We start from the raw sequence: 18,587 nt of genomic DNA, 5'->3' as shown, positions 1-18,587 counted from the left end.
CGGCCGTTAGAGACCCTTTCCGGTCAGAGGCACCGGCCGGCGAAATCCGCGGAGGCGGAGAGGGGGAGGGGAAACGCGGCGGCGGAGGAGGAGCTGAGGCAGGAACTAGGCCCGTCCCTGGTGGACAACCAGGCCTACGAGTAGCTAAAAGGTAAGGGATGGCCAAACGGGAAAGAAAAATGAACATCACAACCCGGTTCTAGAAGAGGGAGTCTGGGGTTACCTCGGAAAAGACAAAGTTCCTCGCAGGGAAGGGAGGGAGCGGATGGGGGGGGGGGAGGGCCCGGAAAATGGATCCCAGGCCCAGGCGGGGCTGTAGCGGGGCCTGAGGCGAGGAACGACGGCGTCTCTGAAGAAGGGTGCCACGGAAGGCTACACGGGGCCCTATCGGTCCCTTGGGAGCAGAAGAGTCTGGGAAGCGTTTACCTGGAAAGCTCCTGTTGAATTTCCCGGAATTTACTGACCACGAAAGACCTAAAAATCTGCTCGATGTTGGTCGCCATGGCGTCCGCTCCGTTCTCTCAACTCCTCCTCGCTAGTCCTCCAGGCTCCCAGCATGCCTCGGGAGGAGGCGCAGCGGCCAATTCCGTCTCTCGCCGTCCTGATTGGCTTCTGCGGGAGCGTCTGGACTGGCACGCTCCGCCTCTGGACCAATCAGTGAGCACGGCCTAGTTCTCCTCCGCTGTTTCTGAGCGGCTGGGGTAGAGGTGCTGACGTTTGCGCCGCGCACGACTATGTCCGCCATGTTAGTGACTGACGCAGGCGCCATTACAGGAGAAGCGTCTCTTGAGGCGGCTGTGTCAGTTTACGTTGTCAATCTCCAACAGTGTTTGGGGAGGCTTAAGAGGTTTACTAAATACTCGAGATTAAATAGCATGACAAAAGGGAGCAAGAAGGACTACGTGCTTTGATACGGGGCCTCCGCCGTTCCCGGGTGGCGCCAAGTTGTGTTTTGGCAGGGAGATGCATCCGGAAAACCATTAATCTGCGCCCGCCCCACTGTGGTGTGAATACGAAGGACATGTTTTTACCCCCATCTTTCTCTTATGGCGTCCTCAGCCTTTTTTTTTTTTTTTTTTTTTTTTTGTTTTTTGTTAAAGCAGTAGGCAGAGATCTTAGGCGACCTGCCGTTCAAAGTCTGGTGCATTCTAGTCTCGTCGGGAGTCGAGCGTGTCAGGAGGTTCTCGGCAGTAGTCAGCTCTGACTCGTTAGCAACACACAATAAGCTAATCGTGGGTCTAGCATTTTGGCGACTCTCCCCCCCCCCCCCCGCCCTCGGAGCTGTGAGGCCTCCTAAGGGGGAATGAATAGAGACGATACGTGGCCCCCGATAGTGTAATGATCCATTATAAACGCGCAAGGTCTTGGTAGCATTACTGTGGAGTAAGCTCAGGCCGCGCACTAGAGCCAGAGGGAATCACACTTGATTACCTCGCTGAGGCCACCACGGGCCGCGCTGACCAATGGGGTGGCGCGGGCCGCGGGGCGGGGCGGGGGGGGTGGGTAGAGGCACCCGCCGGATTCCGCTGGGCCGACTTCCGGCGCACGGCGGGCGCCCGGGCTCGGAGCGCGCGGGTGAGCGTGTAAGCGTGTGCTGCAGGACCGCCCTGTGTCGTTTCGGGAGCCCTCTCCGGTTCTAAGTAAAGTACGCCTATGCTTCGGTTTGGGGATTTACTATCAGGAATTGGATGAAACTGTAGGAACCGATTTGACTGTAGGGATTCTCGTCTTGGTTTTAAGTGCCGTGGGTGTGGGTGGGCCATGTGCGTTTCACTTCTTTTGACCGAGGTTGACGTTGGATTTTTCACATTCCCTCCCTTCTAAGATGTCAGGATCTTTTTTTTTTTTTTTATGGGTCTGTATTTTGATGCCTTTTTTTAGGTCATAAGCCTAAAATGCATATTTTTTCTTGATGCACCCCTGGTCTGTAGCAGATTTAGTCCACTTTCGTAATTGGTTTCTGCTTTGTATCATTCACCCTGTCCTTCTCAATTGGTTTACCTGACTCTCTTATTCTGGTTTTAAGCTACCCGTTTAGATGGCCGAGGCCCAAAAAAATTAAGTTTCTCGAGGTATCCCAGCTAGTAAGGGGCAGTCTCAACCCAAACCAAAGCACTTTGCAGCCCAGGCCTCCTAACCATCCCTGATGTGGATTCCTTCAGGCTGGATCCTAATGCAATTTCTGTGATCCGCTGTGGCAGCTAGGACAGTTTTCCTTTAGTGCCTCTCATCCAAACTAAATGTTTGGGTTTTTTTTTTTTCTCTAGAATTCAGAAAAATTTGTTTACTTCAGGTGTTTTGATACACGTGACAAGGCTGTTTTTTTGTTAAAAATAGCTTTTGTCTGAGACAATAGCGACTTTTCTCTTCCTCAAATTTTAAGTAATCATCATCTCAACTGTGAAGACTATCCAAAGCAAAATTGCAGACTTTGGAATCAAGGCTTCACTTCCTCTTAGATATGTGACATACAGCAAGTTGTTTAACCCAAGTGGACCTCAGTTTCTTATCTGTACAGTGGGGTGGTTATAGTAGCTACCTCATAGAATTCTTACGATTGTGAAGCAATTCTCGTGAAAAGCATTTAGAATAGCATCTGGCACAAAGTAAGTGCTTAAAAGTTGTAAGTGTTTTGTATTACCAGCCTAGACTTTTCTGTAAATATGTAATCCTAGCATCACTCAAGTTACTGATTTCAGTTTTCTTTTCTGCTGTCTTCAGTTTGCCTTCTACCTAATGAAACGTCTTCTAGAAATTAGTAGACTAGTGTGACAAGTATTTATTCCTTTGGCTTTTCTCTCCCTGTTAGTACTTGTATCTCTTAATGTATCAACTTACGTAAAAGTAATAAAATATAACAAGCTCGCATTTATTGCTGCTGTCAGAAATTGTATTAACTGTTTATAAATGTCATTTCAAAGAAAATGTTATTTCAGTTAACCCTTAATATAGCTTCTTAAGCAAGTTCTCCTCCTTCCATCTTTTAAGATGTAAAGAAATCGATTTACGGGTAGTAAGAGTTTAGCCAAGATTACACTGCTGACTTGAGTTGAGATAGGTGTTTATATCTGTCCAGCTGAGAATCAAATGCCAGAGCTATGGTGAGACGTGTTCAAGTTTGAGTTTGCCTTCTGTACCAACCTTCTAGCATATTGCACTAACTTCTTAAATCAGGAGTCCGCAAACTGGCCCTTGTACCAAATCCTTCCTGCCACCAGTTTTTGTACAGCTCACCAAATAAGAACAATTTTCACAATTGTTACATGATTAGGAAGAATTTAAAGGAAGAATGATATTTTTAAGACATTTGAAAACTGTAAGATATTCACATTACAGTGTCCATAAATAAGGTTTTATTGAAACACACTCATGATTATTCTTTATGAGCCTGTGATAGCTTCCTACTGCTTAGAGCGGAATATAGGCAAACTATGACTTACAGCCCACTGCCTATTTATGTAAGGTTTCACTGAACATAACCATGTTCATCCATTTCTGTATTGTCTATGGCTGCTTTCGTGCCACAGTGACAGTTGAGCTGTTACCATAAAGATCTTATGACCCTCAAAGATGAAAATGAAAATATTTACTCTCTGGCCCAATACAAGCCCCAATCTTAAATATTTCTTCCAGTTTATGATAACTTTAAAGTCTTATCTGTGGTATCTCAAGTTTTAAAAGCAGGTATATTAAATTTGAGGTTTAAATTTGAAATGTTAGTATTCTTGTTTGACTAAGGATTGATGATTGCAAATCTTTCAAAAGAGGAAAAGTAGGGGCACCTGGGTGGCTCGGTTGGTTAAGCTTCTGACTCTTGAATTAGGCTGAGGTCATAATCTCCTGGTTTGTGGGTTCAAACCCTGTGTGGAGCTCTGCACTGGCAGTGGACCCTGCTTGGAATTCTTTCTCAGTCCGTCTCTCTCTGCCCCTCCCCCGCTCACATGCCTTTCTCTCTCTCACTCAAAAAATAAACTTCTAAAAAAATTTCAAAAAGAGTGAAGTAAAACCTAAAGAAAGGTGATTATTCATAGGAATTTTTTTTTTTTTTTAAATCAGGTTAGAAGTCACCATTTAATTCCTTAACCTAGCTCTAGGTCAGTCTGCCTCATTTTTAAAATACCTACCTTGGGGCGCCTGGCTAGCTCAGTCATTACAGCATGCAGCTCTTGATCTCGGGGTCATGAGTTCGGGCCCCACATCAGGGGTGGAGATTCCATAAATACATACCTCCCTAATCCTCATGAATATTGTCATCTCAAATTATCCCTAATTTTTCATAAATAAATCTGGGGAGTAAAATGTTATTTGTAGGATTACAAGTGACCACTTAAATCATATTTACAAATTGTGATTTCTAAAGTTTATTATAAAATAACTGTGGTTTTCTTTCTGCAGCTTTTATTTTCCTTTGGAATTCCTGCTTTGCAGACAGAGCAATGGCAGCCCGCATACTTGTAATTGGCGGTGGCGGAAGGGAACATACACTGGCCTGGAAACTCGCACAGTCTAATCGTGTCAAACATGTGTTGGTTGCCCCGGGCAATGCAGGCACTGCCTGCTTGGAAAAGATTTCAAATACTGGTAATCATCTTTAAAAGTGGGGAGTAAGGGTCGCCTGGGTGGCTTAGTCAGTTAAGTGTCTGACTTGATTTCTGCTCAGGTCAGGATCTCACACTTAGGAGATGCAACCCTGTGTTGGGCTCCGCCCTGAGCATGGGGTCTGCTTAAGATTCTCTCTTGCTTTCTCCCTTTACCCCTCTCCTGTACACGTGTGCTCTTTTTCAAAAAAACAAGTAAGTTGGGGCGCCTGGGTGGCTCAGTCGGTTAAGCGTCTGACTTGGGCTTAGGTCATGATCTCACAGTTCATGGGTTCAAGCCCTGCGTCGGGCTCTGTGCTGACAGCTCAGAGCCTGGAGCCTGCTTTGGATTCTGTGTCTCCCTCTTTCTCTGCCCCTCCCCCACTCACACTCTGTCTCTCAAAAATGAATACACTTTAAAAAAAATTTTTAAATACAAAAAAAATAAAGTCAGAAGTAATAGCTAATAATCGTAAATGATAAATGTCAACCACATCTGTTCTTTATAGAGTTGATAGTTATTCATATTTGAATGCTTTTCTTAACCTTAAGATGTATGTGGTAATTTAAATACTTGTATGTTGTAAATTTAAGGTATCTTATTCAGGGGCACCTGGATGGCTCAAGTCAGTTAAGCATCCAACTCTTGATCTCAGGGTTGTGAGATCAAGCTCCGCATTGGGCTCTGCACGGGTGTGAAGCCTACTTAAAAAAAAAAGGTGTCTTGTTCAGAGGGTAGCATTTCTTTATCTTAAATTACTATAAACGTTACAAAATACATCCATTGAAAAAGTCACAGGTGCCTAAGGGTAAAGGCGTTTTGATGTGTATTTTTGGAAATAAAAAGTTGAGCGGTGCTATTAAAAGTAAATTTTGGCAAATCTGAGTCCATAATAGACCTCAACCTTTATCTCTTTCACTGGTAGAAGTGAAAAAAAATGTTCAGTTCTTACACTACCTTAAATTCTTTAGTGACTTCCTTAGAATAGAACTCAAACTCCTAACTATCAAAGCCCTTTGCAGTCTGGCTCCTGTATCACTTTCCAGCCTGATCTTTTATGTCCTTTGTATTTTTTTCAGTGTGCTCTCTGCCCATGCAGTTCTGCCATTTTCCCAAACAGAGCTGCCTTGAACTTGGTATTTGTTCCCACCCCTAGCATGACTGGCTCCCTGTCATTCAGGTCTCAGTCTATATGTTCTCTCCTCAAAGAGGTCTTTCCTGAAACTTCTAGGTAAAGCATGCCCACCCCATTTCATATGCTTTCAGTCATGAACCATTGTACATATTTACTTTTCTATTGTCTATCTCCTATCATCATTTCCCTGCAGGAACATAAGCTCTAGATTGTAAGCTACATGAGGGCAAGAAACCCATCTGTCTTGTTTTTGTATTGCATCCATCATGCCTAGTACCCTGTATGGCACATAATATTTATGGAGAGAACATAGGCCCAACAAGCCACAAACTGGGAGAAGATAATTGTGTACATAGGACCAAAAAGAAAAAATGATAAATGAAACATCTGCTTCCCTGGTTCTTAGTTTCGCGGGTGAGGTATCTTAATGTATTTATTGAAGAACTGGCACGTTCTGTGTAAATAACAGTTGATGTCCTGTAGACTGGCCCATGAAAATCTCTCAAGATTGCCATGAGACTGCTACCACTTGTAGCAACAGGATAGGTATTTTTCTCTTGCCACTCTCTGCTGTGCAGATGTAGTCAGCTCTGCTCAGCCCAGTTGTGTTAGCAGATACCAACCCTGAGTACATGGTTTTCTTTCCTTATCCTACTCAGGCAGCTCACAAGTTGAGAACCCTGCTCTTTCTGCACTTACCCCCTACACATCACAAACATCATAGGTTAAGATTTCAGCCAACTTAAGAATGGTAGTCCAGGGGCTCCTGGGTGGCTCAGTCAGTTAAACATCCAGGTGTTGATTTCAGCTCAGGTCATGATCTCGTGGTTCATGAGATCAAGTCCCCTGTCAGGCTCCCGTGCTGACGGTGCAGAGCCTACTTGTGATTCTCTTTCCCTCTCTCTGCCCTTCCCCCATTGGTGTGCACCCTTGCTCTCTCTCAAATAAATGTTAAAAAAATAAATCTAAAAAACAAAAGCAAAAAAGAATGGTGGTCCAGATACAGTGAAGCATGAGGGTGCTTATGGAATCAACCCATACTTTGCATATGGTTGATCCTGCTGCTAATTATTTAGAACTCCATTGAGAAAACTTACCTGACTTGTGGGTTGAAGAAGGAAGCTAGGTCTTAAAATTATCATTCAGTTCGTACCTTACACATCTCTGCCCAAAGACCCTTCCTGGAATAGCCTCCCAATTCATCTGACATCAAATTTGCCTGATTTGTTCACACTTGGGTTTTTTTTGTTTTTCTTTTTCTTTTTTTTTTTTTTTTTTTTTGCTTGCATATTTATTACCCAAAATTCCCACACAAGCATCCTAAGTGTCGGGACTCTATTAGTATCTTAACCGAGTGACTAGTACAGAATCTAGCATATAGTGGTTCTCAGTAAATCTTGAGTAAATGACATTAAAAGACAGTTTCTGAATATATCCTGTGGTACATTTTTTGCTTACAATCAATGTGACAAAGGACTTTTAATAGCTCTTTGGGAAGCTTACTGGTATTGTCATCTAACTGGCTGTAGTGATGGAGGACTGAGCTATGTTGGTTAGTTTAATGCAGTAGGTTCTGAATATCTCACGGTGAAACTATCATCTGTATCCGTAAAAGAAAACCAATAGTTAATAGGCATCTAAAAATAAAGTCCTTGTTTTTCAGCATGACTGTTAATGTTTTATCAAGTGAGATGGGTTTGTTTTTCTGTTCACAGCCATCTCGATAAGTGATCACACTGCCCTTGCTCAGTTCTGCAAAGATGAGAACATTGAATTCGTAGTTGTTGGACCAGAGGCACCTCTGGCTGCTGGTAAAGTTTGTTTCTATTTATCAATATAATATATGCATTGCCAACAGGAGCTTAGAGATCATCTAAGATGAGGATTTTTAATCTTGTATCACATTGGAAAAAGAGCTTTCACCCTCTTGAAATGTATGGATTCTACGTTTTTTTCCCCTAATGTATCAGTAATGTGATGAATGAAAGATCAAATCTGCAACTGTGGGAAACATTTTATGTGTTCATATTCTGCTCTGTTCTGGTGTCCATTTAATAATCCTGCACTTGACTCCAGCACATCATTTTTGCTGGGTTTGAATCACATGGTACTAAAGTTTCTGTTTCTATCCTGGAGACAATATGAATGATCTAGTTATTTTCTGCCACTACTTATCTGCTTTATGTCCCTATAGACTTAGTCTAATCGTGATTCTTCAGAGTCAGAAGGCCCTACAGAGACCTTGGTTCACCTAAGGCTGCCTGTTTCCATCAATAGGAATTGTTGGGAACCTGACCTCTGCAGGAGTGCGATGCTTTGGTCCCACAGCAGAAGCAGCTCAGTTAGAGTCCAGCAAGAGATTTGCCAAAGAGTTTATGGACCGACACGGAATCCCGACAGCACGGTGGAGAGCTTTCACCAGACCTCAGGAGGCCTGCAGCTTTATTATGAGGTAGCTAGAAGATACACAAGTCACTTTTGTGTCACAGGTTTATAGTAAGATAATTGGGGGGGGGGGGAACTCATGCTGTGTAGGTTAGGACCCTGGGCATGTATAGTTGTATACTCTGTGGCCTTGCAGAAAGAAGAATTTTTTGAATATAAGTGAAGAGTTTCTAAGGGAAAAGATAACATTTGATTCAGCAGTCAGGCTCTCCTTTCACAGCCAAACTGACACAGTGGCATCTTACAACATAAAGGATATTGGCTTTTTCATAAATAATTAACTAGAGTGAGGAATCTTCACTTAGCCTTCTGCCACCTGGACTGAGATCTAAAAAGACGAAACATTCTTGTTCTTTGTTGTGTTAAAAATATTAAGCAATTAGGGGCACCTGGGTGGCTTGGTTGGCTAAGCGTCTGACTGCCGTTATGATCTCACACTTAGTGAGTTTGAGCTAGGCATCCGTCTCTGTGCTGTCAGCACAGAGCCTGCCTCAGATCCTCTGTCCCCCTCTCTCTCTGCCCCTCCCTTACTTGCTCGCTAGCTCGCTCTCTCTGTGTCTCTCTCAAAAGAGATAAAATAAAAACATAAAGCAATTAACAAATGATGGTAGGTACATGCCTTTGCCCTTTTTTGTTGACATTTCTCCCTTTTATCTGGTATGTTTTCCTTTTAGTTGAGTCAGTTTCATTATTTTTCATCCTATAGGATTTTTAGACACTGAATGTTATTATTATAGCCAGATGACTTGGGTCAGTAACAATTTTGTTACTTATTTTGGGTAAGTCTCCTTGTAGATCTCCACTCCCATCCAACAGAAGAAACTACCAAGAACAGTTTCTTCTGTGTACTCTCAGAAACGACTTATGTATCCACACTTAACACTGGTTTTACACAGTTACATCTTCTACTAGAATGAAAGTACAATTCACTACTTTATTCCTAAGGATCATTCCATACCTGTGCTATACAGTTGCTTCAGTTTCCAAAGACCTTGCCTATATGATCTCATGATAAGTGAAAAAAGCAAAATTGTATGTACCTTATGATCACGACTCTAAAGGAATACATAGGGAAAAAATCCTGGCAGGAAGTATCAAAATGATGTCGGTACAAGCACTTTTTTTTCTTTCTGCTTTTCAGTTGCTATAGCTTATCATTACAACATCCTAGAGCATTTTAAACTTTTGTAAGGATTTATTGAATGTTGAAGATGACTCTGTCTTTACAGTGCAGACTTCCCTGCTTTGGTTGTGAAGGCCAGTGGTCTTGCAGCTGGGAAAGGGGTGATTGTTGCAAAGAGCACAGAAGAAGCCTGCAGGGCCGTACAGGAGATCATGCAGGTAAGTTGTTCTCTGGAAAAGTCACACTGTGATGAATACTTGTAAGTTTATGAATTGTGTCTCAAGGACACAGTCTAGCAAACCCATCAGTTATTTGTTGTAATATTGTGTATTATAATCCATCCCTATAAAAGGCTTTTTACAAATCTACACTGATGGCTAAACCATGATGCTATTCTTTGGAAGTAAGTTGTAGCATGCTTTGTTGTCTGCTATGGAAGGTAGAAAATCCTCAGACTACAGACCATTCAAATTCTCAGCCATCTATGAAGACAAGTATTTGTTATGTCCCAGGTCTAAGAGAAGTGAAGCATTGAATTAATACCCTTACTTTTCTTTTATGATCCATCTTGGTTATTGATCTCCCTTGTCAAAATATATTTAGATCCCCACAAGAGTGTTAATGATGTGTTCATTTCATCTGTACCAGTGCTAGCTCTGTATCATTACCACTTGACAAAATAGGAAACATTCATATGGGGTGCCTGGCTGGCTCAGCCGGAGGGTCTGAGGGTCACGATCTCAGGGTTGTGAGTTCAAGCCACACATCAGGTTTAGAGATTACTTAAATAAGTAAACAAAAAAGAAAACATTCATATGTTCCTTTGAGGCTTTCAGAAAAGGAAGGGGAAATTACAATACTAGAATTGGTTCATAATAGAAATTGTGAAAAATAGGGGCGCCTGGGTGGCGCAGTCGGTTAAGCGTCCGACTTCAGCCAGGTCACGATCTCGCGGTCCGTGGGTTTGAGCCCCGCGTCGGGCTATGGGCTAATGGCTCAGAGCCTGGAGCCTGTTTCCGACTCTGTGTCTCCCTCTCTCTCTGCCCCTCCCCCGTTCGTGCTCTGTCTCTCTCTGTCCCAAAAATAAATAAAAAACGTTGGGGAAAAAAAAAAAATTGTGAAAAATGACAACAGCCCATTAAGTAAATATTAAAAGCTTAACTTTCTTTGGGGCGCCTGGGTGGCGCAGTCGGTTAAGCATCCGACTTCAGCCAGGTCACGATCTCGCGCTCCGTGAGTTCGAGCCCCGCGTCAGGCTCTGGGCTGATGGCTCAGAGCCTGGAGCCTGTTTCCGATTCTGTGTCTCCCTCTGTCTCTGACCCTCCCCCGTTCATGCTCTGTCTCTCTCTGTCCCAAAAATAAATAAACGTTGAAAAAAAAAAAAATTTTAAAAAAGCTTAACTTTCTTTTTTTTCATCTGCAAGGAGAAAGCTTATGGAGCAGCTGGAGAAACAATTGTCATTGAAGAACTTCTTGAAGGAGAAGAGGTTTCTGTAAGTGTATTCATCTTCTGGGCTCTTACAGAGTATGAGAAGTTGTATTACCTGATCTATGAGCCCCAAAAAGATTTTATTTATTCTGGTTGTTTCATCTGAAAGCATAAACCCAGCACCTACAAAGGAATTTGTATATGTTTAGTATTTTGGATGCAAGTGAAAAAAGAATTTATTCTTTCTTAATCACACCCAGTATATCAGTAGAGGACTTGGGTTTTTATCATCTATTATTTAAGGGGGGAAAGGTTGAAATATTTCACTTTGAAATTAGCTTTACCTTTTTTTCCTAACTCGCTCAAAAATTACAGACCCTTCAGAAACTGAGTATACAAAATCTTTTGATTCTTGATGTAAATAGCTTAGGGTTACTTATGTTTCAACTCACTTGAAAAAAAAAATTTTTTTTTTCTGCTGATTAGAGTTATGGTACATCTAGTTCTCCTTATTAAGTTGTTGTTTTTCTTTTCCTTTTTTTTTCTTTTTAATTTTTTGCCATTTAAGATAAGTGGACTATTTTGTTTTCTCTGCAGTGTCTGTGCTTCACTGATGGCAGGACCGTGGCCCCCATGCCCCCAGCACAAGACCATAAACGATTGCTGGAGGGCGATCACGGCCCCAACACAGGGGGAATGGGAGCCTATTGTCCTGCACCTCAGGTACTTCCCAGAAGTGCAGCTCAAGTTCAGCAGTCATGGTTTGGTCTTCTCAAAGAGCCCTTGGACCATGTTTTTCTGTCTGTTTTCTGTACGTGATGCTACTAACCAGCAACTTGGATTTCCTATTAAATGACAAGTATCTCTTCTAGTTTCACTCCGAAACAAAGACCATGGGGGAAGGGAAGGAGAAAAATAGTTACAAACAGAGAGGGAGGCAAACCATAAGAAACAGAACAAACTGAGGATTGATGCGGATGGGGGAGGGCGGTAGAAATGGGTGATGGGCATTGAGGAGGGCACTTGTTGGGATGAGCAGTGGGTGTTGTATGTAAGTGATGAATCACAGGGATCTACTCCTGAAGCCAAGAGCACACTGTATGTTAGCTAAGTTGACAATAAATTGTATAAAAATATAAATGAATGAGTGAAAACCTTTTGTAAAGTCCTTGAAGAACTGTGGTTTGAAATCCTTCTAGCTCCTGCTCTCTACACCCTGTTTTTAACCCATGAGAGCCAATTATAGTACAGAATTTAAAAAAAAAAAAATTTTTTTTTAATGTTTATTTATTTTTGAGACCGTGTGCAAGCAGGGAAGGAACAGAGAGAGAGGGAGACACAGAATCTTAAACAGGCTCCAAGCTCTGAGCTGTCAGGACAGAGCCCGACACGGAGCTTGAACTCAGGAGCTGTGAGATCATGACCTGAGCCGAAGTTGGACACTCAACTGACTGAGCCACCCAGGGGCCCCTAGAGTTATTTTTTAATCATCTTTGGATATCCAAGGCCTAGCACATAAGTGCTCATTAAATGTGTGCGTGTCTGTGTGTGTGAAAGAGAGATGAGCTGAGAACCATGTCAGACTATAATTTGTTTTTATGGTTTCTGTACTTCATAATGAGTACATAAAGTATGTTTCCAAACAATTTTTGGACAGTTTTTATAAGGAATTGCATTGGGTGTCTTTTAAGTAGAACTAGCACTTCAGAAACTCACCCATTCTTTTCACTGATGATTAGTCACAGTTGTTTGTGCTGATAGTATATGTAGTGCCTTATACACACTTTTATTGATTAAAAGATTAAAAATAAAACAGGATTTACTTAAAGCTGTAAGATCTTTGTTTTTTAATTTTAGAAAGAGAAAGCGGGGGAGAGAGGCAGAAGGACAGAGAATCTTATTCAGGCTCCATGTTCAGTGGGGAGCCCGATGTAGGGCTTGATCTCACAGCCCTGGGATCATGACCTGAGCCAAAATCAAGAGTGAGTCACTCAACTGGCTGAGCCACCCAGCACCCCAATGTTTTATAAGTATTAAAACTACTATTCAATAAAAGTGATTTTAGTACAAGAGCTATCTTTAGGGGCGCCTGGCTGGCGAAGTCAATAAAGCATGCAGCTCTTGGTCTCAAGGGTTTTGAGTTCAAGCCCCACATTGGGTATAGAAATTAGTTAAAACTTCAAAAAGTAAAATCTTTTTTATTTTATTTTTTTAAAAATTTTTTTTTTAACGTTTATTTATTTTTGAGACAGAGAGAGACAGAGCATGAACGGGGGAGGGTCAGAGAGAGAGGGAGACACAGAATCTGAAACAGGCTCCAGGTTCTGAGCTGTCAGCACAGAGCCCGTCGCGGGGCTCGAACTCACGGACCGCGAGATCATGACCTGAGCCGAAGTCGGCTGCTTAACCGACTGAGCCACCCAGGCGCCCCTAAAATCTTTTTTAAAAAAGAACTATGTCTAGGTCTAATTTTTGTAATTTATAAACTTTCACATTCTTAATTTTATAGGCTTATGGAATAGGCATAGAATATACTGGAAGGATACAAAAGAGCCTCAAGGTGGGAGAGGAACTTTTTTCATTTTTACTATTATTATGGTTTAGGAAACTCTTTTTAGTGAGTTTTAAGTGTGTACACGTTTGGAATTCTATAGGTTTACTAGTAAAGATGATTTAATACTTAGTCATAAAACAGCAGCTGACCCCGATCAGTAAATAATACATAATCTAGCTTCTGCTTTATCTCTCAGAGGTTTTCTTTCATTTTTATAAAAGTAAGGCTAAATACTTAAAGGGTCAATGTGAAGATTTTAAAAGCTTATGAATTTAAAGTGCTTAGCCTAGGGGCACCTGGGTGATTCAGCCGGTTGAGCATCTGACTTCAGCTCAGATCATGAACTTGAGGTTTGTGGGTTCGAGCCCCACATAGGGCTCGCTGCTGTCAGCCTGTCAGCACAGAGCCCACTTTGGATCCTCTGTCCTCCTCTCTCTGCCCATCCCCCACTTGCATTCTCCCCAAAATAAATATTTAAAAATAAGTAAATAAAGTAGTCAGCTTATCTGAAGTAGTAAAAAATGATAGTTTTCATTGTCCCATATAGTACTGCTTATAAGACATTTTTTTAATACCCAGTTATATTTAAATATTCCTATACGATCCCCAGGTTTCCAAGGATTTGCTGCTGAAAATAAAAAATACAGTCCTTCAGAGGACAGTGGATGGCATGCAGCAGGAGGGTATGCCATACACAGGTGAGCACACCGATGTCACTGTGGGCATTATTCACGGAGCGACTTTACACCTTGACAAAACTTCCCCACTTTCTTTTTTCACCACCTTTTAATTGAGCCCTGTTGTAAAGTTTGCCATGGTTAGTGCAAAACTTCGAGTGTTAGAAACATACTTTAATTTTCAGTCACGATACAATGTTTTCATGATAGTTTTTTGTTTTTTTTTTTCCTTTTTCATTGAAGGTGTCCTCTATGCTGGTATAATGCTGACCAAGGATGGCCCAAAAGTTCTGGAGTTTAATTGCCGTTTCGGTGATCCAGAGTGCCAGGTGAGTAATAAAGACAGTATATAAAGTGGTACTTTGTTGACGTGTTTCTTAATCTCAGGATTTTATCAGCCTGGAAATAATTACCTTTAAGAAATATGTGCAGGGGCGCCTGGGTGGCTTGGTCGGTCGGGTGTCCGACTTCGGCTTAGGTCATGATCTCACGGCCCGTGAGTTCGAGCCCCGCATCGGGCTCTGTGCTGACCGCTCAGAGCCTGCAGCCTGTTTCCGATTCTGTGTCTCCCTCTCTCTCTGCCCCTCCCCTGTTCATGCTCTGTCTCTCTCTGTCCCAAAAATAAATAAACATTGAAAAAAAATTAAAAAAAAAAAAAAAAAGAAATATGTGCAGGTTCTGCTGGTATCTCAGTGAATAAAATGTCTAGAGAGAACTAAAGTTTCTCTCAGTTGCCATGTTGATTTATGTTTTCCCAGGTGATCCTCCCGCTGCTTAAAAGTGATCTTTATGAAGTGATTCAGTCTACCTTTGATGGCCTGCTCCACACATCTCTGCCTGTCTGGCTGGAAAACCGCACCGCCCTAACTGTCGTGATGGCAAGTAAGGGCTACCCAGGAGATTACACCAAGGGTGTGGAGATAACAGGTAAATACCCGGGAACCAAAGGTGGGATTAGAGTGCAACAAGTGACCTGTGTTACAGCAGGCCTTCCTCCCGTGCTCTGCTCTGTGCCTTTTACGGGTATAAGGCCATCAGAAACCTTGAAGGGATTTTTAACCATGTTGGATGTGGGTTTCAAATATCCAGAATTACTGTATTTAAAGAATTGCCATCAGTTTCTCTTCCTCACAAGAAGACCTAAGTAGGCCTAGCCAGGTTTCTAGAATATCACTTGCTGTTTCTTTCTTTTCCACCCTCCAAGAGCCAGGAAGATAAAGGGAATTTATGAGAGTCAGAGGAACATTGGTAGAAGCTACATCAGTGAGACACATCCCAGAGGCATCACAACTAGACCCCACCCCCTCTTCCATTTGCAGCATACCCCATAGTCACTGGGATGTCAGAATTAAAAGTTTCAAAACAATAGCCTTCTCTTCTGTTTCCCTTTATAGGAAATGAGGTATCTCTTGTTAAATGATACTAAATAAAACAGTGTCTTAAAATGCCACGTAAGTTCTAGTGCCATAAGCCCCAAGGCAGACCTCCATGATCCCTGGCAGGCTGTAGTTTGGCCTCCCTCAGGACCCCAATAGTGCATTGGTTCAAACACCCAATTTCCTGCCTCGCCCAGACAGGTCCACTGCCCTGTGAGTCCCACACGTGGCAGCTGAGCAGGTAGGAATTGATTGCCTTTTAAAATGAACAAAGAGAAGGGATAGACTCAAGATCACTTAAATTGGTGAAATCTCCCAAGACTGAGGTGACAAGTGTAATAGTCATTTCTGACACAGCAATATTAGGTATTCCCAACACCAGTAGGTATTTGGAACTGAATGCCCTAGTGTTATAACATTTAGGGAAGACTTCTAACAAGTTACCAACTGCAATGCTAAGAGAAGTAATGACCAAAAAGGACAAACTGAATATATAAGAGTGTGTGGGGTTTTTTTTGTTCTTTTTTGTTTTTAATTAAGAGGTTATCTTTGTATAAGCTGCCCATGTTGGTCACTTGAGAATACAGAAAATATGGTCAGATAATATATTAGGTGTAAAATTATATATGAGAGTTTAAAAGTAATTTAAAAGAAAATTAAGCTAGGGATTTTAGACAGGGCCTGAAACCAAATTTAAATTTGTCTTAAAATTTTACAGTTGTTGTATTAGGGAAAAGATTAAGAATATGTTTTGCATTACAGTTACTCCTTTGGTTATTTAAAGAAGAAAGCAACTTAGATGGCTATGATAAAAAAGAAATTCCAAAAGTAAAAGATGTAATCAAATGAAGATTTTATTCATTGACGTTTACAGGGTTTTTGTTGTTGTTGTTGTTTTTCCTTTTCCCATCTTTTAAGTTTTAGTTTTTAATGTCCTATCAGGAGAAAATAACTGTACAGCTCACCCTTGAAGAACATGGGTTTGAACTGCATGAGTCTACTTACACGTGGATTTTTTTTTTTTTTACAACACAATATACCATAAATGCATTTTCTCTCCCTTATGACTTTCTTGATAACATTTTCTTTTCTCTAACTTACCTTATTATAAGAATGTAGGGGCGCCTGGGTGGCGCAGTTGGTTAAGCGTCCGACTTCAGCCAGGTCACGATCTCGCGGTCCGTGAGTTCGAGCCCCGCGTCGGGCTCTGGGCTGATAGCTCAGAGCCTGGAGCCTGTTTCCGATTCTTTGTCTCCCTCTCTCTCTGCCCCTCCCCCGTTCATGCTCTGTCTCTCTCTGTCCCAAAAATAAATAAACGTTGAAAAAAAAAATTGTATAAAAAAAGAATGTAGCATACAGTATGCGTAACATACAAAATACACATTAATTGACTGTTGATGTTATTGGTAAGGCTTCTGTTGGACAGTAGACTATTAGTAGAATTTTTGAGGAGTCAGAAGTTATACATGGATTTTGAACTGTCAAGGGAAGTCAGCACCCCTAATCCTGACATTGTTTAAGGTTCACCTCTTTGTTTAGGTCCTAAGCTTTTCAGGACTTGGGTTCTTTTTTTTTCTTTTTTCCCTCCCCTATTAAAAGTTCTCACATGAGGCTTATGATAACACAGGTTTCTGATAATACAGCTTTCACCCAATAGCAGAACGGGCTGTTCATAAGAGAGAGGGTCTATTTGTTGTCCTGGTGCTTTATTCCTTCCTGATGGGATTACTGTGAAGATTCATTTAAGTGAAATAAAAATCTTATTTAAAAACCTTATGAAAACTAAAAACTACTTCAGACGCATGGATTGCCGTTATTACATAAATATGCTCTCTTACAGGCTTTCCTGAGGCTCAAGCTTTAGGACTGGAGGTGTTCCACGCAGGCACTGCCCTGAAAGATGGCAAAGTGGTGACTAGTGGGGGTAGAGTCCTTTCGGTAACAGCCATCCAGGAAAATCTCATTTCAGCCCTTGAAGAAGCCAAGAAAGGACTAGCTGCTATAAAATTTGAGGGAGCCATTTACAGGAAGGACATTGGCTCTCGTGCCATAGCTTACCTCCAACAGCCCAGGTAAATTTCCTACCAAGGTCATAAGACAGCTTCAGAACTAGCACAACTTCAGAACTGGTATAAATGGCTATGTAGGAATTTCTGTTAACCCTGTACTAAGTCATTCTATAATTTCTCTCTGTGGGACTGATCTGATTTTTATTTGCATTTAGTTGGAGTCAAAACTAGTTAAAACAATATTGAGATGAAATGGAAAAAGCTTCATAGTACATTTTTGTTTTGAAAAGTTTAAGAACTTTTTCACGTTGTATATTTTAAATATATATAATCATTTGTCAGGTACTCATAAATAAAAATGGGGATAAGAGGTTTTTATTCCTTGAGTTATCATATATTTAAACATTACTGTTGTATGTTTATCTTAGTTCCTGGTTTTGTCCAAGAATTCAAGATGAAAATATTGGCCATGTAATTTTGCAACTTAATTTGATTATACTGTAAATTTTGGCGGTCTCACTTTTTACTGTGTTTATACTTATTACTGAAATATGTTTTTGGACCCCTTATATGTTGGTACATACAGCTATTTTTTTGTAAGATCAATAAACTATTAATTGCAAATGTGGGTGTTTCAATTTATTAAATATTGTAATCACAACTCGTTGAGTTCATCTGTGAGAAATAAACAGGTCTTAGGACAAAATGAGAAATTTTTAGTAACTTAATTAAACTTAATACTATTAACTTCTAGACAAACGTTCAAAGTTTAAATACTGGAAGTTTTTTAGGATTAAGAACATTAAAATACCATGCTAAAAGTTTTATTTTTCATTTTAAAATAACTAGATTCTCCATTGAAATGACCTATTTCAAGGGACTGTGGTCTTAATACTAGTCTGAGTTTATTAAAGATGAAGAAAATGAGAGGACATAATGCCAGCTGCTACCTGAGAAAAGGTTTTTTTAAACCAGTAGAACTTGTTTTCCTATTTGAGCATGACTCTGGACTGCTAATTTCATTGGAGTTAATGGCCAAAGCCATCAACTCTGTTTGTACCCTGACACCGTGTTTCTAACAAAATTTCACATACTTATTCATGTATCACTACATTCTGGTAGATCAAAGTACTCATTTTTGAAAGGCAAGGCTACTGAATTCCCAGTGCTGTTCATGAACTTCACCTCTAGATGCACTGGTTCAATGTGTTGGCCTTATTTAGAAGGGAATGGTGCACTGAGTATCATTATCTGGTTTTGC

The 18,587-nt window shown here is 41.2% G+C and overlaps 2 protein-coding genes across 9 annotated transcripts in view; one reads left to right on the top strand and one right to left on the bottom strand.

Moving 5' to 3' along the window:
* The window catches only part of SON (SON DNA and RNA binding protein), a 33,299-nt gene extending 32,727 nt beyond the window's left edge, over nt 1–572 (bottom strand). For all 5 annotated transcript variants that reach the window (XM_086675885.1, XM_086675886.1, XM_086675887.1 and 2 more), the window contains exon 1: nt 427–572. In XM_086675885.1, coding sequence (XP_086532011.1) covers nt 427–503 — 77 coding nt within the window. In that variant the 5' untranslated portion in view covers nt 504–572. The remainder of the gene's footprint in view (nt 1–426) is intronic.
* Nucleotides 75–18,587, top strand: part of GART (phosphoribosylglycinamide formyltransferase, phosphoribosylglycinamide synthetase, phosphoribosylaminoimidazole synthetase) — a 29,496-nt gene continuing 10,983 nt past the window's right edge. Inside the window, exons 1-11 of one of the 4 annotated variants that reach the window (XM_086675899.1) lie at nt 75–151; nt 4,396–4,581; nt 7,429–7,524; nt 7,991–8,165; nt 9,388–9,499; nt 10,706–10,774; nt 11,308–11,433; nt 13,875–13,962; nt 14,185–14,270; nt 14,700–14,868; nt 17,158–17,389. In XM_086675899.1, the coding sequence (XP_086532025.1) occupies nt 4,437–4,581; nt 7,429–7,524; nt 7,991–8,165; nt 9,388–9,499; nt 10,706–10,774; nt 11,308–11,433; nt 13,875–13,962; nt 14,185–14,270; nt 14,700–14,868; nt 17,158–17,389 (1,298 nt within the window). In that variant the 5' untranslated portion in view covers nt 75–151; nt 4,396–4,436. Of the gene's footprint in view, nt 152–1,516; nt 1,646–4,395; nt 4,582–7,428; nt 7,525–7,990; nt 8,166–9,387; nt 9,500–10,705; nt 10,775–11,307; nt 11,434–13,874; nt 13,963–14,184; nt 14,271–14,699; nt 14,869–17,157; nt 17,650–18,587 lie in introns of those variants that run through there. The other 3 variants (XM_086675896.1, XM_086675900.1, XM_086675897.1) reach the window with 3 other exon arrangements.

This window comes from Puma concolor, chromosome C2, assembly GCF_028749965.1.
Source record: "Puma concolor isolate L17-30 chromosome C2, mPumCon1.1.hap2, whole genome shotgun sequence".
In the NCBI taxonomy this organism is placed as follows: domain Eukaryota; kingdom Metazoa; phylum Chordata; class Mammalia; order Carnivora; family Felidae; genus Puma; species Puma concolor.
This window is presented reverse-complemented; position numbering and strand designations above follow the sequence as displayed.